This window comes from Myotis yumanensis, unplaced genomic scaffold, assembly GCF_028538775.1.
Source record: "Myotis yumanensis isolate MYYU_CA2020_CCGP unplaced genomic scaffold, mMyoYum1.0.hap1 SCAF_12, whole genome shotgun sequence".
Taxonomy (NCBI): domain Eukaryota; kingdom Metazoa; phylum Chordata; class Mammalia; order Chiroptera; family Vespertilionidae; genus Myotis; species Myotis yumanensis.
The window spans coordinates 29,876,814-29,895,528 of NW_027223763.1; the positions used below are offsets into that span (position 1 = coordinate 29,876,814).

The 18,715-nt window shown below is 42.6% G+C and overlaps 1 protein-coding gene across 2 annotated transcripts in view; it reads left to right on the top strand.

Annotated features, from left to right (window-relative positions):
- Positions 1-14,406, top strand: part of DCAF12 (DDB1 and CUL4 associated factor 12) — a 30,727-nt gene extending 16,321 nt beyond the window's left edge. For both annotated transcript variants that reach the window (XM_070431337.1, XM_070431338.1), the window contains exons 3-9: positions 1,452-1,658; positions 2,773-2,833; positions 7,411-7,604; positions 8,484-8,549; positions 9,873-10,035; positions 11,377-11,555; positions 12,298-14,406. In XM_070431337.1, coding sequence (XP_070287438.1) covers positions 1,452-1,658; positions 2,773-2,833; positions 7,411-7,604; positions 8,484-8,549; positions 9,873-10,035; positions 11,377-11,555; positions 12,298-12,456 — 1,029 coding nt within the window. In that variant the 3' untranslated portion in view covers positions 12,457-14,406. The remainder of the gene's footprint in view (positions 1-1,451; positions 1,659-2,772; positions 2,834-7,410; positions 7,605-8,483; positions 8,550-9,872; positions 10,036-11,376; positions 11,556-12,297) is intronic.
- The last annotated feature ends 4,309 nt before the right edge of the window (positions 14,407-18,715 follow it).

The following is an 18,715-nucleotide window of genomic DNA, read 5'->3' on the forward strand; positions in this document are numbered from 1 at the left end:
TCCCTGCTCTGTGCATGACGGGGCGGCGCCCCAACTCCCCAATCGGCCCTGGTCTGAGCCTGACCAGGGGCTGCACTTAGGGATTGGGCCTGCCCTCTGCCACCTGGGAGGAGGCCTAAGCCAGCAGGTCGTTATCTCCCGAGAGGTCCCAGACTGTGAGAGGGCACAGGCCGGGCTGGGGGACACCCCCCGCACCCCCCCAGTGCACAAATTTTTGTGCACCGGGCCTCTAGTAAGATATAAAAAAATATATATAAGATATATGAGGGCAGAGATTATTTCTCTCTTACTCATAGTTACATTCCTAGCACCTAGAATATATGAGTGAATGAAGGAGTAAATCATTAAATCACATAAAGAATTGAATGTAGACTTTCTGGAATGCCCTTTTTCTAAGACTGATCTTTTCGATAAGACATTTCTCTGAGTTGAATCTTGGAGAGTGAAAAAGGCTTAGATTGGTAAATGGGATAGAGAAGAGCATTTCAGGCAGAAGCAACAGCATAAGCAAAGGCATGGAGGCATGGAACAAAATGGTGTGTGATAGACATAAGCAGTGAGATATTAGTAACTCTTACTTTGTCATATGTCTTAGGTCACTCCAGCAAACGTAGTAGCATTTATAGGTATGTTTAATAGTGGTTGTGATGTGTTCTGGGAATTGTGATTTGTTTCTAAGTTTCTATGCATGTGTAGGTAGAAATTTGATATTGAAAATATGCCCAGACCGGCAGAAAAACCTTTAGTCAAGCTATTTTTTTTTTTTTTTATATTTTATTGATTTTCCACAGAGAGGAAGGGAGAGAGACAGAGAGTCAGAAACATCGATGAGAGAGAAACATCGATCAGCTGCCTCCTGCACACCCCCCACCGGGGATATGCCCGCAACTTAGGTACATGCCCCTGACCGGAATCGAACCCGGGACCTCTCAGTCTGCAGGCTGACGCTCTATCCACTGAGCCAAACCGGTTTTGGCAAGCTATTTTTTTTTTTAAATTTGATTTTATAGAGAGAGAGAGAGAAGAGAAACATCAATTTGTTGTTCCACTCACTTATGCATTCATTGGTTGATTCTTTCATTTGTCCTGATGGGGACCAAACCCATAACCTTGGCATATCTGGATGACTCTCCAACCATCTGAGCTGCCTGCTGGGGCTAGTCAGGTTCTTTAGGTCCGTAGTCTAATGCAAGTCCTCTTTGAAGCTGTCTTTGAATCCCAAGCAAAATTTACTGCTTCCTAATCTGGGTGCATGTAGCATATTATACTTGTCTCTGTTATATTATCTTCATGTTTCATATGACTGGTAGTGCTGCCGGTGCCTTTAATAATTCCCAGTATCTAGCATGTAGTAGGCATTGATTAAATGTTTGATGGCTAATGGATGTTTGTACTCAGGATAAGCCACATTAAAGAGAAACTATTTAGCATATTTCCCTTTTCTCTTATAGCTCTTTGTAGTGGATATCCAGACAAGCCAGATTACCAAGATTCCCATTCTGAAGGACCGGGAGCCTGGAGGTATAACTCAGCAGGGCTGTGGTATCCATGCCATCGAGCTGAATCCCTCTAGAACACTGTTAGCCACTGGAGGAGACAACCCCAACAGTCTTGCCATCTACCGGCTGCCTACACTAGATCCTGTGTGTGTAGGAGATGTAAGTTTCCCCAATAACTGTAGTTAGAGGCAGTCTTGTTTTTCAACAGAGCCTGCTTAGGTCACATTGACCCTCCTCCCACAGCCCCCTGGTGGTAAGGTGTAGGGGTAAGACTTCAGATATAGGGAAGACTCCCCATAGGGAGTGTCAGGTATATTGACAGCGTATTTGTTTGATGAAGGGGTGAGCAGCGTACCTCAGGAGCCAGCAGCAGTTGATTAGTGCTTGAGTCCAGTTTCCACACACATCCTACTGCCCATAGTCAGAGAGCAAAAGTTATTAAAGCATTCATTCAGCAACTATTTATTGAGAGCCTTCTACGGCCAGGCATTATTTTAGACACTTGAGGTGCAGCAGTCAATAAAACAGATAAAGCCCCTATCCTCTTGAAGCCTGCATTCTAGTGAAGGGAGGCGATATATAAACCAATAAATACTCACCAGCAGAATGTCAGAGTTGATAAGTACCATGGATAAGGCAGGCTAAAGCAATAGAGTGGTGGCAAATGCTATTTCAGAAGATGGCCTCATTGATAAGAATGACATTTGACTTGATGTACAAAATAATACTGAGTGTAAACTGTAATTGAAAAAAAACATTGTACATCAACTATAATTGAAAAATATATATTAGAAAAGACGACATTTGAGCAGGGAGACTTAAAGGAAATGAGGGTGCAAGCCATGTTGATGTCTGGAGGAAGAGAGTTTCAGATGAAAGAAACAGCAGAAAGGTCAGTTATAGCTGTTGTCTCAGGAAGCAAGGAAGAGACTATATGACGAGGTTGGAGGGATGAGAGGTGAGTGATTATGCTACTATGTAGGAGCCCCAAATAAGACATCCAGAGAATGAAGGCCAGAGCTGTATGTTGACTAGACATGCTTATTCACAGTTATGCCAGTTTTATTCCAGCCTTGCACCTCCAGGTAAGAGTTAAAGATTATGAGATCATGCCCTATGGGTTGACATCACCAGAGATCAGAGTTGTAATTTTTAAAAAGATATTTTCAGCCAGACTTGTGTGCTTTTCAAGAGTGTGCATTGTAATTCTGTTTTACTAATTTTCTTTTTTTCTCCCACCCCTCTCTGTACCTGTCATTCCCTCCTCCCCAAGGATGGGCACAAGGACTGGATCTTTTCAATTGCATGGATTAATGACACTATGGCTGTGTCTGGTAAATTGCCTTTTTGTAAGGATTTTTGGTGTGGCTGGGAGGGAGGGAAGTTAGAAATGGAAAAGGAATAATGTGAATGAAAATAGCCCAGTAAACAGAAAATCAACTAGGGGTCAGGAGATCTTATTTATTATTCGTACTCTGCCTTGTTCCAAAAAGCATGTATGATGGCATATTAGTCTAATGTTTTTGTTGGGCTTCATTAAAATAATGGTATTAACATGTTTTGGAAAAGTTGACATGTTCTATAAAGTATTAGGAGCAATAACCATTTTTTGTACAACTAATTATATAGTGTTAAGTTTCTTATTGATAAAAGCTATATGTCATTTCTTTCCAGTGGTAGGTCAGAAAAAGATGTATGGAAACGAGTGTAGAGAAGATAACCTAGAGATATACAAATGCTTTCTAGATACCCACAGTAGCCTAGAAGGTAGGCTCAGAGTGCTAACCATTTTTACTGGGTACGCATGTGTAAAAATATAATTCCCCACTCCAGATCCCCAAACAAAAGTAATCTTATTAGTTGCTAATGTAAGTACTTCACATATGTTATATAATCCTCAGAACAGTACTAGAGGGTTTGCATTACTAGGCTCATTTAACAAATGAGAAAATTTAGATTCTGAGAGGTTATTTAATTCTTTGCAAGGCAATAGAAAGCAGCCAAGAGGGAAAATAAATCTAATAAGCATATTCACAGGTCAAAATTACCTGGCAGTAGTTCAGAAGTTTTGGGATTCCTTGTTATTTGTCTCCCCAGGGAATGAGAGGGCTGAGGTGGTCATGTCACTTCTATAGGGACTGTTGCTATGTCAGTAACCTGCACTAAATTTGGTTGGTGAAAGCCAGGACTTGTCTTTGTTTGGGCTCCACCCCTCTCTTCTTTCAGATTCCCTGCCAGTGTCATGTTTTCAAGCTGATAACACCCAAGTATACATTTCCTGAACACTAACAGCAGGTTTTAAGAACATTACCTCTGCTATTAGAGACCTGAATTTGAATCCTGGTCCTACCACTTATTAGCACTATGATCTTAAGCAAGTTATTTAAGCTTTTTGAGAGAGACTTGTGTTTCCTCATCTGTAATATGGGTAATAATTTATATAATTTAGAGGGTCACTGGGAAGATTAAATGAGATAATGCATAGTGGCTGCTATTTTGAAAATCTTCAGTACTTGTTAATCAGTGCTAATGTTCAGACATGATGATGGGCATCAACCCCTGAACATTCCACCTCAAAATCAGCATATTCAAACTCACGATCTCTCTTCCAAGACTACCCCACCCCTACCTCCACCCATGAATCGACATATATTAGTGAGTGTTCCCATCTTTCATCGATTGCACAGCTAGGGAACTAAGACTCATTCTAGGCTCTTTAGTTTCCTTAGGTTACCAAGCCGTGTTGATACTGTTTTCTAAAATATCTCTCTATCCATCAATTTCTTTTCTATTTTCTATACTCTAGAGCTCATCATCCATCTCTCTTTTTTTTTGTAAGTACATTTTTATTGAGTTTTTTTGTTTTTTTTGTGTTTTGTGTTTTTTTAGAGAAAGAGGGAGAGGGATAGAGAGAAACATCATTCATGTGCCCTGGCTGGGAACCAAACCAGTGACCTCTTGTTCCTTCCTGGGTCAACACTCAACCACTGAGCCATACCCGCCAGGCAGTCATCATCTATCTCTCGAGTTACCCAAGTATCCTTCCATATTTTCTTTCTGCTTTTAGTCTTGTCTCCTCCAATTTAATCTTCATGTTGCTGCCAAATTAGTTCTTTAAATAATTTTCCTTATTGTAAAAGTAATACAGATAAGAAATTTTTTTTTAATCCTTACCTGAGGATATGTTTATTGATTTTTTTTATTTTAGAGAGGGGACCGGAGAGAGAGAGGGGAAGGGAGAAACGTTGATCAGTTGCTTCCTACACTTGATCCTAGCCAAAAGGCTGAGAAGTGATATCATCAGTTGCTTCCTGTATGCACCTCAACTGGAGATTAAACCTGAAACCTTGGTATGTGCCCTGACCTGGAATTGAACCTGCAACATGTTTGGTGTATGGGATGATGCTCCAACTGAGCCATCTGGCCAGGTCTACACGTGAGAAATTTTTTAAATACAGATAAAGGAAAGAAGGCTTACTCATATCTCTACCCAGTGGTAATCACTGTTAACATTTTGAAATATATCTTGCTAGATTTTTTTTTAGTACATATTTTTTAGTTGGTTAAAATGGGATCATATAGAGGGATGGATATATGCATAGATGTGATAGATCAAGTATAATAAAATATTGATAATAGAATATAGGTGTAAGTATGCAACTTGTAAAATTCTTTCAACATTTCAGGATGCTTGAAGTTTTTCATAATAAAATTTGTGCAGTTTTACCCCAGCCATTTTGGCTCGGTAGATGGAGTGTTGGCCTGTGGACTGAAGGCTCCTGGGTTCAGTTCCGGTTAGGGGCACATGCCTTAGTTGCAGGCTCAACCCCTGACCCTGGTTGGGACAAATGTGGGAGGCAGCCAATTGATGTCTTTCTCACATCAATGTTTTTCTCTCTCTCTGTCACTCCCTCCCTTCCATTCTCTCTGAAAAGCAATGGGAAAATGCCAAAAAAACAAAACAAAATAAAAAAAAAAAACTTGTGCAGTTTTATTTTAAAACTAGAGGCCCGGTGCACAAAATTTGTGCACTGGGGCAGGGTGTGTGCGTGTGTGTGTGCGCGCGCGCGCGCGCACGCACGCGTGTGTGTGTGTCCCTTAGCCCGGCCTGTGCCCTCTTGCAGTCCGGGACCCCTTGGGGTATGTCTACCTGCTGATTTTCTTCTGACTGCTTTTAAGATGTTCTCTGCCTTTTTTTTTTTTTTTTTGGTAGTTTCCCTCTAATGCACCCAGTTATTAGTTTTCTTTCTCCTCGCAGTCCAGGACCCCTTATTCCTTACCACCCGCCTGCTTGCTGCTCCTTACTGCTCAGCTCGCTGCTCTTTAGTGCTGCCGTGGAAACGGAAGAGGCTCCTGCCACTGCCACTGCGCTTGCCAGCCATGAGCCCGGCTTCTGGCTGAGTAGCGCCCCACCGTGGGAGCGCGCTGACCACCAGGGGCAGCACCTGCGTTGAGCGTCTGCCCCCTGGTGGTCAGTGCGCATCATAGTGACTGGTTGTTCTGGTTGTTCTGCCATAATGGTCACTTAGGCTTTTATTATATAGATTTGCAAAATAAACTTTGTGAAGTTCTCCAGATGTTCCCTCTCTCTGGCCTTTTCTAGATTTCACACGTGATGAACCCTCTTCTTTGAATCCCTGCCCACAATTCTTATGATGCAAACAAATTGAATATTTCTGCCATGTTAGACAATTTTTACTACAAAGCATTCAGGAGATTTAAATATGGAAAAGGGCACCTTCTGGTTTCCAAGGAGAGTTGGCAAATAACTTTACTGGAAAGGAATTTTAAAACCATGATTTTTTTTAGTGGTTCTTGATATTCTGTTCTATAACTATATCATAGCCATACTGTTGGACATACAGATTGTTCTGAATAAACCTCTTTATGGGTCTTATGACACAGGATTATTCCTAGATGGGAACACAAGCTTCTGGGTTTTGCTGCAGATTGCTCAGTTGTACTCTAGAAAGATGGTCCCATTTTACTTTACCATCAGCCATATGTTTAGGGCACAATTTAAAGAAAAATGTTGTTACTATTTTTTTTAATCCTCACCCAAGGATATTTTGCTGCCAAATTAGTTCTTTAAATAATTTGTAGAGAGTGGAAGAGAGAGAGAAAGACAGAGAGAAACACATTGGTTGGTTGCCTCCTGCATGAGTCCCCAGCAAGGCCAGGACTAGCAGGAGCCTGCAACTGAGGTACATGCCCTTGACTGGAATCGAACCCAGGACCCTTTGGTTTGCAGGCCGATGCTCTATCCAGAGCCAAACCACCTAGGCTAAAGAAAAATGTTCTTAGTTTTTTAAATGCTTCATTATTGCTTACTAAGGAAAACTGTCTTTTCAAGCATTCATTTTATGTAGAACAGTCATTCTTAGTACAAGGAGTGTGGTCCCTATGGGCCCATGGAAAGCCTTCAAGAGACCCATGAATCGCCTTGAAAATAAATGTACAATGTGGTATTTTTGTATATTTTTCTACAGAAATTCGTAAGTCTCTCAAAGGGTTACAAGACTCAGAAAAGGTTAAGCAACAACTGATGTGAAGTGGAGATTCCTGAACCCTACTGCCCAGTAGAAATCACTTGTGTGTGCATGCCCAAGTGACCTAGCATTTGGCTTGAAAAATTACTGAGCTTTATCAAACTAATTTTTTAAAAAGTTTATCAACTCTGTTATGCCTAAATGTTATCTTTTAAATCCTAGACCTTAGTCAAATCATTCTCTTGGTGTAGCTGTTAAAATGCATATTGCTCTCTGTTTTGGGGTGGGCCACCTGAACAAGCACCAGTACATATGAGGATGATGCACAGAGAGCTAGACTAAAATAGCCCATCTTGGCTTCTGTGGGACTGTCCTTTAGAGAGTTGAGTATATCTGACATTTGTGGTCTCCTTGACCTGCAGGCTCACGTGATGGTTCTATGGGACTTTGGGAGGTGACAGAAGATGTGTTAACCAGAAGTGACGCAAGGCACAATGTGTCACAGGTCCCTGTGTATGCTCACATCACTCACAAGGCCTTAAAGGACATCCCCAAGGAAGACACAAACCCTGACAACTGCAAGGTCCGTGCTCTGGCCTTCAATAACAAGAACAAGGTATGAGCTTGCCAGAGTTTCCTGAAGCCCATTACTCTTCAACTTCTTGGCTTATGTCTTGGAAGATGTACTTTCCTTCTCTTTCCCCAAGGCAGTGTTTGCTGCATAGCTTGGTTCTGAGCCCACAGAGCACCTCTTGAAGGCTAAGGGATGCTGATGAGAAATTATAACAGGTTATGAAACCCTCCTGTGTATTGAGCTCTGCTGTATTTCTCTGGATGGTCCCTATTTGTGGGTCAGCCTCTTGAGAGTTTCCCCAGGATCACTATGCCTTTCCAGGGGGTTTTATCTCTTTGGTATTCAGTTTCTTTTCATTCTTCATTTCCTCTTCTGAACACCTCCACTAGATCTTATGTAATCACTGCATTAGATCTCCTGAAACTGGGGTATTCAGTAGTGTTGGGATGGAGACCCAGAGCCAGAAGAGGAAAAAGGCTTCTCTCAAAATCTGAATCAGGCCACAATCAAGGCTAGTTCTCTTAGCCTTCTATCTCCCTTCCATATTTATGGCTTAGGGGTAGACTTACCTCTCCTAGCTTAGACCCTCCACTTATAAAAGCTCTCACACTGGGACACACAAAACTGTCCTTCATGTGTGTGCCCTGCTCTGTCAAACAGGATGTCATGGGAATGATTGCATAGTAAGGGCTTTATGTTATTACTAGAAAATGAAATGGCTTGAGTTCTTTTAAGGAGGTGCATCAGTTTAATAAGCTGCATTTCATAGGGCTGATAATGAGATGATACTCCCTGGCACCAGCTGGAATCATCATGGGATAGGAATGAAGAATGGGAGGACCTGAACTTAAAGACTCCTGCTTACTGTTGTATATTAGTTGCTACAGATTGGAATGTAACCTGTTTTCATTGCTCTTGTAGGAATTGGGAGCAGTATCTCTGGATGGCTACTTTCATCTCTGGAAGGCTGAAAATACACTGTCTAAGGTGTGATGAGCATGACTTAATAGCTTTACCTAAAAATTCACCTTATGTTTAAAATACTTTAATTCTCCCTGAGCCTTTTCCTTCTTCTCTAAAGCACCAGTCAAGGGTCTGGGCATGTGGTTCCATGGTATATGAAATCCTGAGTCTGGCATGCCTCTCCTAAGTCTTTAAGCCCTAGCTGGTTTGGCTCAGTGGATAAGAGCCTGCGGACTGAAGGTTCCTGGGTTCGATTCTAGTCAAGGGCACATGCCCGGGTTGCAGGCTCAATCCCCAGTAGGGGGCGTGCAGGGGGCAGCTGATCAATGATTATCATTGATGTTTCTATCTCTCCCTCTCCTTTCTGAAATTAATTTAAAAATATATATATTTTAAAAGTCTTTAAAAGAGATCATAAGGGGCACTTCTTTCACATTGCAAGGGCTTGCTGGGAGATTCCTTTTAACAAGCAGTCCCCAATCCACAATGCATTTAAACATGTGCTTATGGATTGTTGACTCTGGCATGTTGTGAGTGTAGGAAAACCTAATTGTTAGGAACCACTTGGTAACTGAAGATCAGTTAAACTAACATAAGTCATTCCTGAAATAATCATATAAGGCAATGAGAATATGGTTTGAATTTATAATGTTTACAAGCAAATTTTGCATGAAATTGAGCCTACCTGTGGATCCTTTGCCCTTTTCTCATCCCAGAGGCCTTTGCTACTTGTTACTTCTGTGATAAACTCTTTTCAAGAGGAATCAGAGCCTCAGGAATTATTGATTCCTTCATATCTTAGTGGTTTTTTAACTCCACTTGCTTAGTGCCTTACATGCAGTAGGCACCCATTGAGAATTGGTTTAACAATAAGGACCAGGGTTAAGACAGATTGGGGTTACCTGGGGTTGAGCCATCAGTCCCATGAGTGTGTTTTCTATAGTGTACAACCCCCGTACAATTGGGGAGTTAAGCTGAGGGTAGCCAGAATTGAGCCTCTTTGTCTGAAGAGCAGTGAGAAAGGTGGAGAACAGAGTGGGACTTTGGTTTTAGAGCCCTGGGGTTATCCCATGAAACCACCTGTAGGTCTTGGCCTTTCTCTCTACTTCTGATTATTTAATTCCAGCTTGAGTTTTTTCTCTAACCTGTATATTGTTTATTACAGTCATTCTCTTAAATACCTAGGTGTGGAACAGGGTGTTATTCCCTTAATTGGGGCTTGTCCTTTTGTCTCTGACTTCATGTCCTTGTATATGAGGGAAACGCCAGAGGTGGGCGTCTAAGAACAATGTCCTGCCCTCTGCTCTCAGGTAGTGCTATGGGTGCATCTCTTTTCTGTGTTTGCAGCTCCTCTCCACCAAACTCCCATATTGCCGTGAGAATGTGTGTCTGGCTTATGGAAGTGAATGGTCAGTATATGCTGTGGGCTCCCAAGCTCATGTCTCCTTCTTGGATCCACGGCAGCCATCATATAACATCAAGTCTGTTTGTTCCCGGGAGCGAGGCAGTGGTAAGAGTCCTTGTGTTTTGGGTTTGTTTGTTTTCAATTATAATTAAGTTCACATTTCAGAACAAAGAGAATAATGTGTATAATAAGAGTAGAAAGGGAAAGAATAAGTAGACTTTACTGCGATGATGCCTACAGTGTGAACAGTTTTAAGATATTTTGATGACTGTTACAGGAGTAGGCTTTATACCTAATACAGAAATACTGGCCGAAACCGGTTTGGCTCAGTGGATGGAGCGTCGGCCTGCAGACTGAAGGGTCCCGGGTTCGGTTCCGGTCAAGGGCATGTACCTGGGTTGCGGCCACATCCCCAGTGGGAGGTGTGCAGGAGGCAGCTGGTCGATGTTTCTCTCTCATCGATGTTTCTGACTCTCTATCTCTCTCCCTTCCTCTCTGTAAAAAATCAATAAAATATATTTAAAAAAAAAAGAAATACTGATTACACAAATGTTACCCAGCAGCTCTTATGTGCCAAAAGACATTTTTTTTTGGTTAATCCTCACTTGATTTTTTTTTCATTTCTTTTTAGAGAGAATGGAAGGGAGGGAGAGGAAGAGAAAAACATCGATATGAGAGACACATTGATTGATTGCCTCCTGCACTGGCCCCTACTGGTGCCAGGAATGGAGTTATGTGCCCTTGAATGGGAATCGAACCATGACCCTCAGTCCACAAGCCTGTGCTCTAACCATTGCTGGCTAGGGCTAGAAGGGAGTCTTAATATGTTTTTTTTTCAATTGATTGCAGAGAGAGAAAGGGAGAGAGAGCGGGAAATGGAAACATCAATGATGAGAGAGAATCATTGATAGGCTGCCTCCTGCACACCCCCTACTGGGGAGTGAGCCTGCAACCTGGGCATTTGCCCTGACTGGGAATCAAACCGTGACCTCCTGGTTCATGGGTCTATGCTTGATCTCTGAGCCACACTGGCCTGGCAAGGAAGTCTTTATTAATGTAATGATTTGTAAATATGCAGATCACCCTCAGTTTCAGTATAAGTTAGAAACATATAATGGAGAAGAGCTTAGAGTTATGAATGATGACTCAGACTAAGGCAAGGAGGTTCAGAGTGCACGTATGATCTCAGGCCAAAAGCATCTTGGGCATCACTAGATGTCTGGCCTTTCTCCGAGGATTACGCGAAGTTTCCTGTTAGGTATTTGGATGGCAGTATGGCATCAGGGCTCTTCAGCTTTCTCATGAACTATGCCGGCCATAGGAAAGGCACTGCCTGGTATTGGGGGTACTATGTGAACACAGTGTCAGAGAAATTCAGATTAGCAGATTTAAGTGCATGCTCCCCCTTTACTTTTTTAAGTGCATTGCCCTTTACTTTTCTCTCAGGGATCCGGTCAGTGAGCTTCTATGAGCACATCATCACTGTAGGCACTGGGCACGGCTCCCTGCTGTTCTATGACATCCGAGCTCAGAGATTCCTAGAAGAGAGGCTCTCGGCTTGTTACGGGTCCAAGCCCAGACTAGCAGGGGAGAATCTGAAACTAACCACTGGCAAAGGCTGGCTGGTAAGTAAGCCCCTGCCTGACATGTTTACTGGACAGAGACAGAAAAATTGTCTTTGCTGACTACCCACTCCCACTCTCACTGACACACCCCTACCCACATACTTTTGCACAAGTAAGAGACACTCCTTGGACAAGAGGTACTTTCACTTGATTTTGCTTTTATGTCTGCATATCCCTGGGAAAACAGGCCCAATAAGACATACTAGTTGATGTAGGGTTTCACCCTAAGTCAGAGGTGGGGAACCTTTTTTCTGTCAAGGGTCATTTGAACATTTATAATTTGCGGGCCATACAAAATTAACTTAAAAATTAGCCTGCTATATTTGGTCAAATACTTAATTAACTCACCCCTAATGCCTTGGCAGGGCCAGACCAGATGATTTTGCAGGCATTCTACAGCCCACGGGCTGGACGTTACCCACCCCTGCCCCAGGTGATAATAGAGGAGGAAGGAGAAGGAACATGCTGCTGAGGCTGCCAGGGCATTAGGGGTGATTTCTTAAAGAGTTTGATTCTAGCTGTCTTGAAAAGACCTTCGGTTTGTATAGCAACTCTTCAGCCTGCTCAGTTCCTCTTTAATGTTCATTTGGAAAAATGAGGTCCCTGTTCACATAAGCATCAGTCTCCTTACATCAGGTTACAGGCAGAAGACCCTCTGCTTTTAAAGAGACCAGAAAGCATTCCTGTCCATTCCTGCCCCATGACCTAGAGGTGCTAACAGAGTCTCTTTCTCTTCCCATAGAATCATGATGAAACCTGGAGGAATTACTTTTCAGACATTGATTTCTTCCCCAATGCTGTTTACACCCACTGCTACGACTCATCCGGAACAAAACTCTTTGTGGCAGGGGGTCCCCTCCCTTCAGGGCTCCATGGAAACTATGCTGGGCTCTGGAGTTAATGACAACTAACTCTTTCCCAAAATGCAGAGATTTACACTAACTTCCATCCTCTGTTTCCTTGTTTCTTCTTTTGATTTTTTCCAATTGTGTGAGACCCTCATATTTTAGTGGGAACACAAGTTTGCCTATTATTTAGGTTCTTTGACAGAAAGAAGCTCGATATAGAAATCTGAAGGTTTTGTTTGTTTGTTTGTTTTTCCGATTTGGTAATCAGAATTCCACTTTACTATGGTTTTTCTTTTTGGCTTCTCACCCAAACATTTTTAATCCCTATTTGTATTTTTTTTCCAGTGACACACACTTTCCTCTCTCTGATTTCTTTAGGCTGACATAGTCATTCTCACCCTTACTTCACTCTTGAGAGGTAGGGCTCCTTTACAATTATGTGGTTGCTGTCAGACTTTCTGTGAAAGTTTGGGGGCTATGTGTTCATGTGTGCATGTGAACTTGTGTACCTGCAAGTACTGTGTGTTACTGAAATTACCTGGAGTGAGGATTACTTGTAATTAAAATATTTATAAAAGAAACAACTTTGTTCACAGAGTCCAGCTTTGGGACTAGTCTTTATCTTGATTTTTAAAGTCTAATAACACTGATTATAAAAAGTAAAAACAAAGAAAAATCAAGAGAACCTTTGCGTTAGATTGCAGACTTCCTGGGGACTCTTGTGCCAGGGCTCCAAAATGATCCATCCCCTACCTGTCTTTCCATCTGTGTGTCCCCCAGGTGAGAACACTTCTGTTGATGCATCACTTCCACTTGAACTTGCTGTCTGCTTAGCCAGTGGCCATGCCCCTAAAACATCAGTCTCCATCCAAATGCAGCTCTGGAGGCTGCAGAAGGCTTGATATATATAACTTGGTAAAGAGAATCCCCATCCCAGCCTCCTTTGCCCTCCCCTCAAATAAGACCTTATCTGGTGTCTCAGGGGCCTGGAGCTGGAGGCCTCAAGTCAGCTAAAATTAGCATACTCAGTTCCCTTGGCTTTGAGGAGAAACTACTTTGCTTTTCTTCTGGTCTTCCCAATGGGTTTTACTTTGTTTTCTAAATTGGGTTCAGTCCAGGAGGGGAGGAGTGAATAGGGGTTTTATCTGTGTATAGAGTGTGCTTCATGTGTGGAACGTTTGTTTTCTTAATACAGTGGGGCTGGGGTTGAAGCCACCTCTTCTACTCTGTTGGCTCAGTCCTGGGGTGATGATGGGGTGGCCAGCAGCCACCAGCATTGTGCATGTTAAAAGCTTTGATGTGATTAGTAATTTGTTCCTCCTTTGAACTGTCTAGTAGTCTGAGGTTTTTAAACTTGCAGGCAACTGACTAAGCGTGATGTCCAGTTATTCCCTACTTTTTACGCATCATGTTGCCGGTAACAGCTGTTTTCACCCACAAATTCCTCCTCCACTTGAAGTACATACTCGGCTTCTGTCAACAGCTCATTCTGGGGAAAGGAAAAGTCAGATTTATTCCTGCACTCCAGGTTCTAAGTTGCTCTCCTAGTCATCCCTCTTTGTTCCAGGTGTAAGTGGGGAGATTGAAGAGTGTTTTCTTGATGATGGGGGCTGGTGGGAGGGAAGTCAGCAAGTCACCGTATCTTGGTACAATACATACACCATAGGTTCTAGAATTCTCATCTTCTAACCTAGAGAAATAGGTGCTATAAATGGGGAATTAAGCAAAATGCTAGATGCTGTAGATCTTTTAATTGTCTTATTTTTTTTCTATTAAACTACAGGCTGTAGATTTCTTAGTTCTCACAGAACTTCTATCATTTTAAACCAACTTGTATATATATTAAAAAAAAAAAAAAGATCTTAAGTTCTTAAGTAGGATGTTTTGTACTGTTGCCAGACCCTCTTCTGTGATGGGTAATGCGTTTGATTGAGTTTTTTGTTTTAAAAAATGTAGCACTTGACTTTTTGCCAAGTAAAAAATAAATATTATTTCAGTGCAAAGTGGTTTGTGTGAGTATGTATAGCCAAGAGGCAGCAGGGAAAAGGCCCTAAATTACTGTTTGGGGTGCTAGAATTGTTTAGAGCAGAAGGGAAATGCAAGTGTTCACTCAAGGTTAAAAGCAGGTCAAGTGCAAACACTAAGACCTACTTGCTCTTGGCCCCCGTCTCAGACCCAAGATCAGTTACTCTGAGATCCAGTTGAAGGTGGATATGCCCACTGAAAGTACTTCGGTGCTTGAGAAATATATATAGGCTGGCCCTGGCCAGGAAGATCAGTGGGTGAGAGCATAATCCTGACATGCCAAGGTTGCAGGTTCCATTCCTGGTTTGGACACACGTAAGAATCAACCAATGAATGCATAAATAAGTCAGTCTCTCTCTCTCTCTCTCTCTCTCTCTCTCTCTCTCTCAACAATTAAAAATTTTTTGACAAAAAAATACAGGCTGACTTGGATGGAGTGTACTAGCCCTTGCTCCTAATTACTATGGATTTGAACAGCTGACCTCTTGTATACTGGGTTGGTGATAGGCCCTATGTATTTTGGTGGAAGGTGTCCTGAGAACAACTGAAAGTGGGTGCACAGGGTTCTGGGAAAAAGACATCATTTTTTTAGGTTGGAACCATAGCTGCCCTTTGTAAGAGGACACAGTGAATGCTGCTCTTCCCAGGGCCTGTTGAGGGCTGTAGCTGAGAAAAAGACAGTCTGCTAAATCATACCCCCCTCCTCAGCCATCTCTGGAAGACCATCAGGGCTGGGCCACAAACAGAGCAAGCAAGGCAAGGCAGTACCTGTTTCACATGGCACTTGTTCCTTTCCAGGACAAGCTGGATACAGCTGCCGTTGTGCCTGCCTCTAAGAGACTGGTTCCAAACATGACTCACACAGGCACCTACCTATATAATTAAAGGTTGCGAAGTAGAAAGGGGGAGGTGAATGAATTGAAGCAATGGAGAGGGCTTCCTAGAGAAGAGTTACTGAACGGGATTGGCATTAGCCTTTGCCAGAATGAGGATTTCTGGAATTCCCAACCCATGGAACAGCAAAATGTTCTAGGGTCAAATTACTTTGGGGAGATACAGATTAAAACAAAGACATGCTTCTTCACAACCTCAGGTTTTTGGTTACTATGGGATGCATGTTCATGGAACTTGCTCAGAAAAAGGTGATGGTATGTGGGGTGGGCCTGGCCTGGGCCTCTGGCCTCCATGGAATCTTGGCCCTGCTCCCATTTTCCAGTGAGACTTTCCAGCAAAGTATGTATCACAGAAGGGCGTTGTGGATTTTATGGGGTCCCTCCCTTTCCTGCCAGCAGTTCCTACTCCCAGGCCATGAAATAACTTCCTTGTTCCCCGTCAGGCCACATGCCTCATTCCAAATAGCTTACTGGCTCCTCAGGTCATCCTTTGGGTCCTTTCGCAGAGGCTCTGGAACCTCATGTTTTGCTTCAGGTTCCCTGCTTCTGCCACTCCAAGAGTTGATTAGTATTGATCTGGCCCTTGGTGTTTCTAATAAAGCTGAATACTCCCAGTGCAGGCCTCCCTGGAACCAGCGCCACGCGATGGTTTCTAAAGCAGGTACCCAGAAATAGCAAGTCAAGGTGTCAAGACCCTTTGCCTAGCTTTGGGAGTTAATCTTTTAAGATCCTAGGACCCAAATGTTTTGTTTTTTCTAGTAGCTGGTGTCTGGGAAACAACAATATGGGGGTGGGGGGGGGTGGAATTGAAGAGGTGGGAAAGGAAAGATCACTCAATGTTACTTGCTTTTAGGCATATTTCATGCTAGTATGCTGAGTTGGCTGGAAGCTTTGAGAGGGTAGAAACATGGGCTTTTAATTCTGAAACTGCTGTAAAGACAAGAAAGTTTGGGTTTCTAAGCTTGGTTCTTTTGCCCTCACTTCATTCAACTCCTCCAAAGAATAATCCAGAGAAACAAAAGTGAGAAATTTATTTCTGCAGTACCACTAGAGAGAGGGGTGTAAACTGAACTCAAAATGGGGGTGGTAAGCTCTTGTGATTCAGCTCTCCAAAACGTATAAACTGTCCTCTCAAATTTCTCCTGAGTTTAGCCTCACATCTGAACACTCCTCTTGATAAGTGTATAATTGCCGAAGTCAGATTTTTGAAAAGATAATAATGCTCATTAACTGAGCACAGAGTTACATGTTTACTGCATTTCTTGTTAAGCAGTATTCAGAACTGTAATTAACATCCCTAATGCTATGGACAGGAAGAAAACAAATGATCAACTCCTACCTTAAAGAACATAAACTTAAATTTTAAAAAAAGTCCTAGCTGGTTTGGCTCAGTGGATAGAGCGTTGGCCTGTGGACCAAAGGGTCCTGGGTTCGATTCCAGTCAAGGGTACGTACCTTGGTTGCTGGCTCCTCCCCAGCCCGGGCCCTGGCTAGGCCTTGTGCAGGAGGCAACCAATCGATGTGTTTCTCTCACATTGATGTTTCTCTGTCTTTCCCTTTCTCTTCCACTCTCCCTAAAAATCAGTGGAAAAATATCCTCTGATGAGGATTAACAACAACATCAAAAAAGAAAGAAACTTGCCTCACTCATAGCTACTTTTTTCTTAGCTGGTGGTAGCCTGGACAGAGAATGAGGCTTCTTTGTTCTCCAGGGCTAAGGCCATTTGCAGATTGCGCAAATCCCTGTGGTGAGTATCATGGCCTGAGGTCTGGTGGTTTGGGCCCTGCAGTGTGTTGCCGACTTGAGAAACAGCCCTCATCTTCACTACCCCCACCCCTCTGCTCTTCTAGGCTTTCTGCTAAGCAAAATTATCATCCCAACCACCATGCTTCAAGTTTCACCGTAAGATCTTTTTTTTTTTTTCTTTCTGGGGGTTATGGGGATGTTATATTACCTGATTAAAGATACTATTGTTGCCCAGCAAACATGGCTCGTGGTTGAGCGTCAACCTGTGAACCAGGAGGTCGAGATTTGATTCTTGGTCAGGGCACATGCCCGGGTTGTGGGCTCATCCCCAGTGTGGGGCATGTAGGAGGTAGCCGATCAATGAGTCTCTATCATCATTGATGTTTCTATCTCTCCCTCTCCCTTCCTCTCTGAAATCAATAAAAATTATATATATATATATTTATTTATTTTTAAAGATACTATTGTTATTCCCTGAAAGGGGATACATGCCACCATCCCAGTGCAACCACTCAAAGTATGGACTAAAGGGGAGGATATGGGTTCAGTTCTAGTTCTACCACTGTTAGTTATGGCTATAAGACTTGGGACAAGTCTTTTCTTCTTTCTATACATCAGTTTTTTTCATCTTATACAATGAGGAGAGGAGTTCAGATTAGACATTAAATGCTTAACATCCACAACTGTACTAGGGAATTCTAAGAAGAATAGAAAATGAATCCTGTCTTCAAGCAGTTTGTCCTCCATCCAGGTAAATATAGCAGGTTTGCTAAATTTTTGATATGTGAGTCTTATTTTCCTAGTAGCTTCCAATAAAATGTTGGGAATTGTAGTGGGTTGAGTAGTGTCCCCAAAAGTTCATGTCCACCTGGAACCTCAGAAAGTTATCTTATTTGGAAACAGGGTCTTTGCAGACGTATATAAGGTAAGGATTGAGATGAGATCATACTGGGTTAGTGTAGGCCCTAATTCCAATAAGTGTCCTTATGAGGCAGACAAGGGCATGCATACAGATACACAAAGATAAGACGATTCGAAGATAGAAGCAGATATTGGAGCGATGCATCTATAAACCAAGAAATACCATGAACCACCAGAAGCTGGAAGAAGCAAGGAAAGATTCCTTGAACGTTAGGAAGGAGCATGGTCCTGTTGACACCTTGGAGGACTTGCAGGAGGCAGCTAATTGTTGTGCTCTCACACTGATGTTTCTCTCTTCTCCCTTTCTAAAAATCAATAAACTTTTTTTTTTTTTTTAAAAAGAGAGTCAAGCCCAAGCCAGTTGACTCAGTGGATAGAGCGTCAGCCTGCAGACTGAAGGATCCTGGGTTCGATTCTCATCAAGGGCATATAGCCGGGTTGCAGGCTCAATCCCCAATAGAGGGTACACAGGAGACAGCCAATCAATGATTCTCTCTCATCATTGATGTTTCTATCTCTTCCTTTCTGAAATAAATAAAAATACATTTTTTAAAAAGAGAGTCAAGCTCGGCTGACCTGGCTAAGTGGTTGAGCATCGACCTACGAACCAGGAAGTCACGGTTCGATTCCCGGTTAGGGCACATGGCCCTGTGTCGGGTGTGCAGGCAGGAGCCGATCAATAATTCATTGATGATTCTATCTCCCTTCCTCTCTGAAATCAATAAA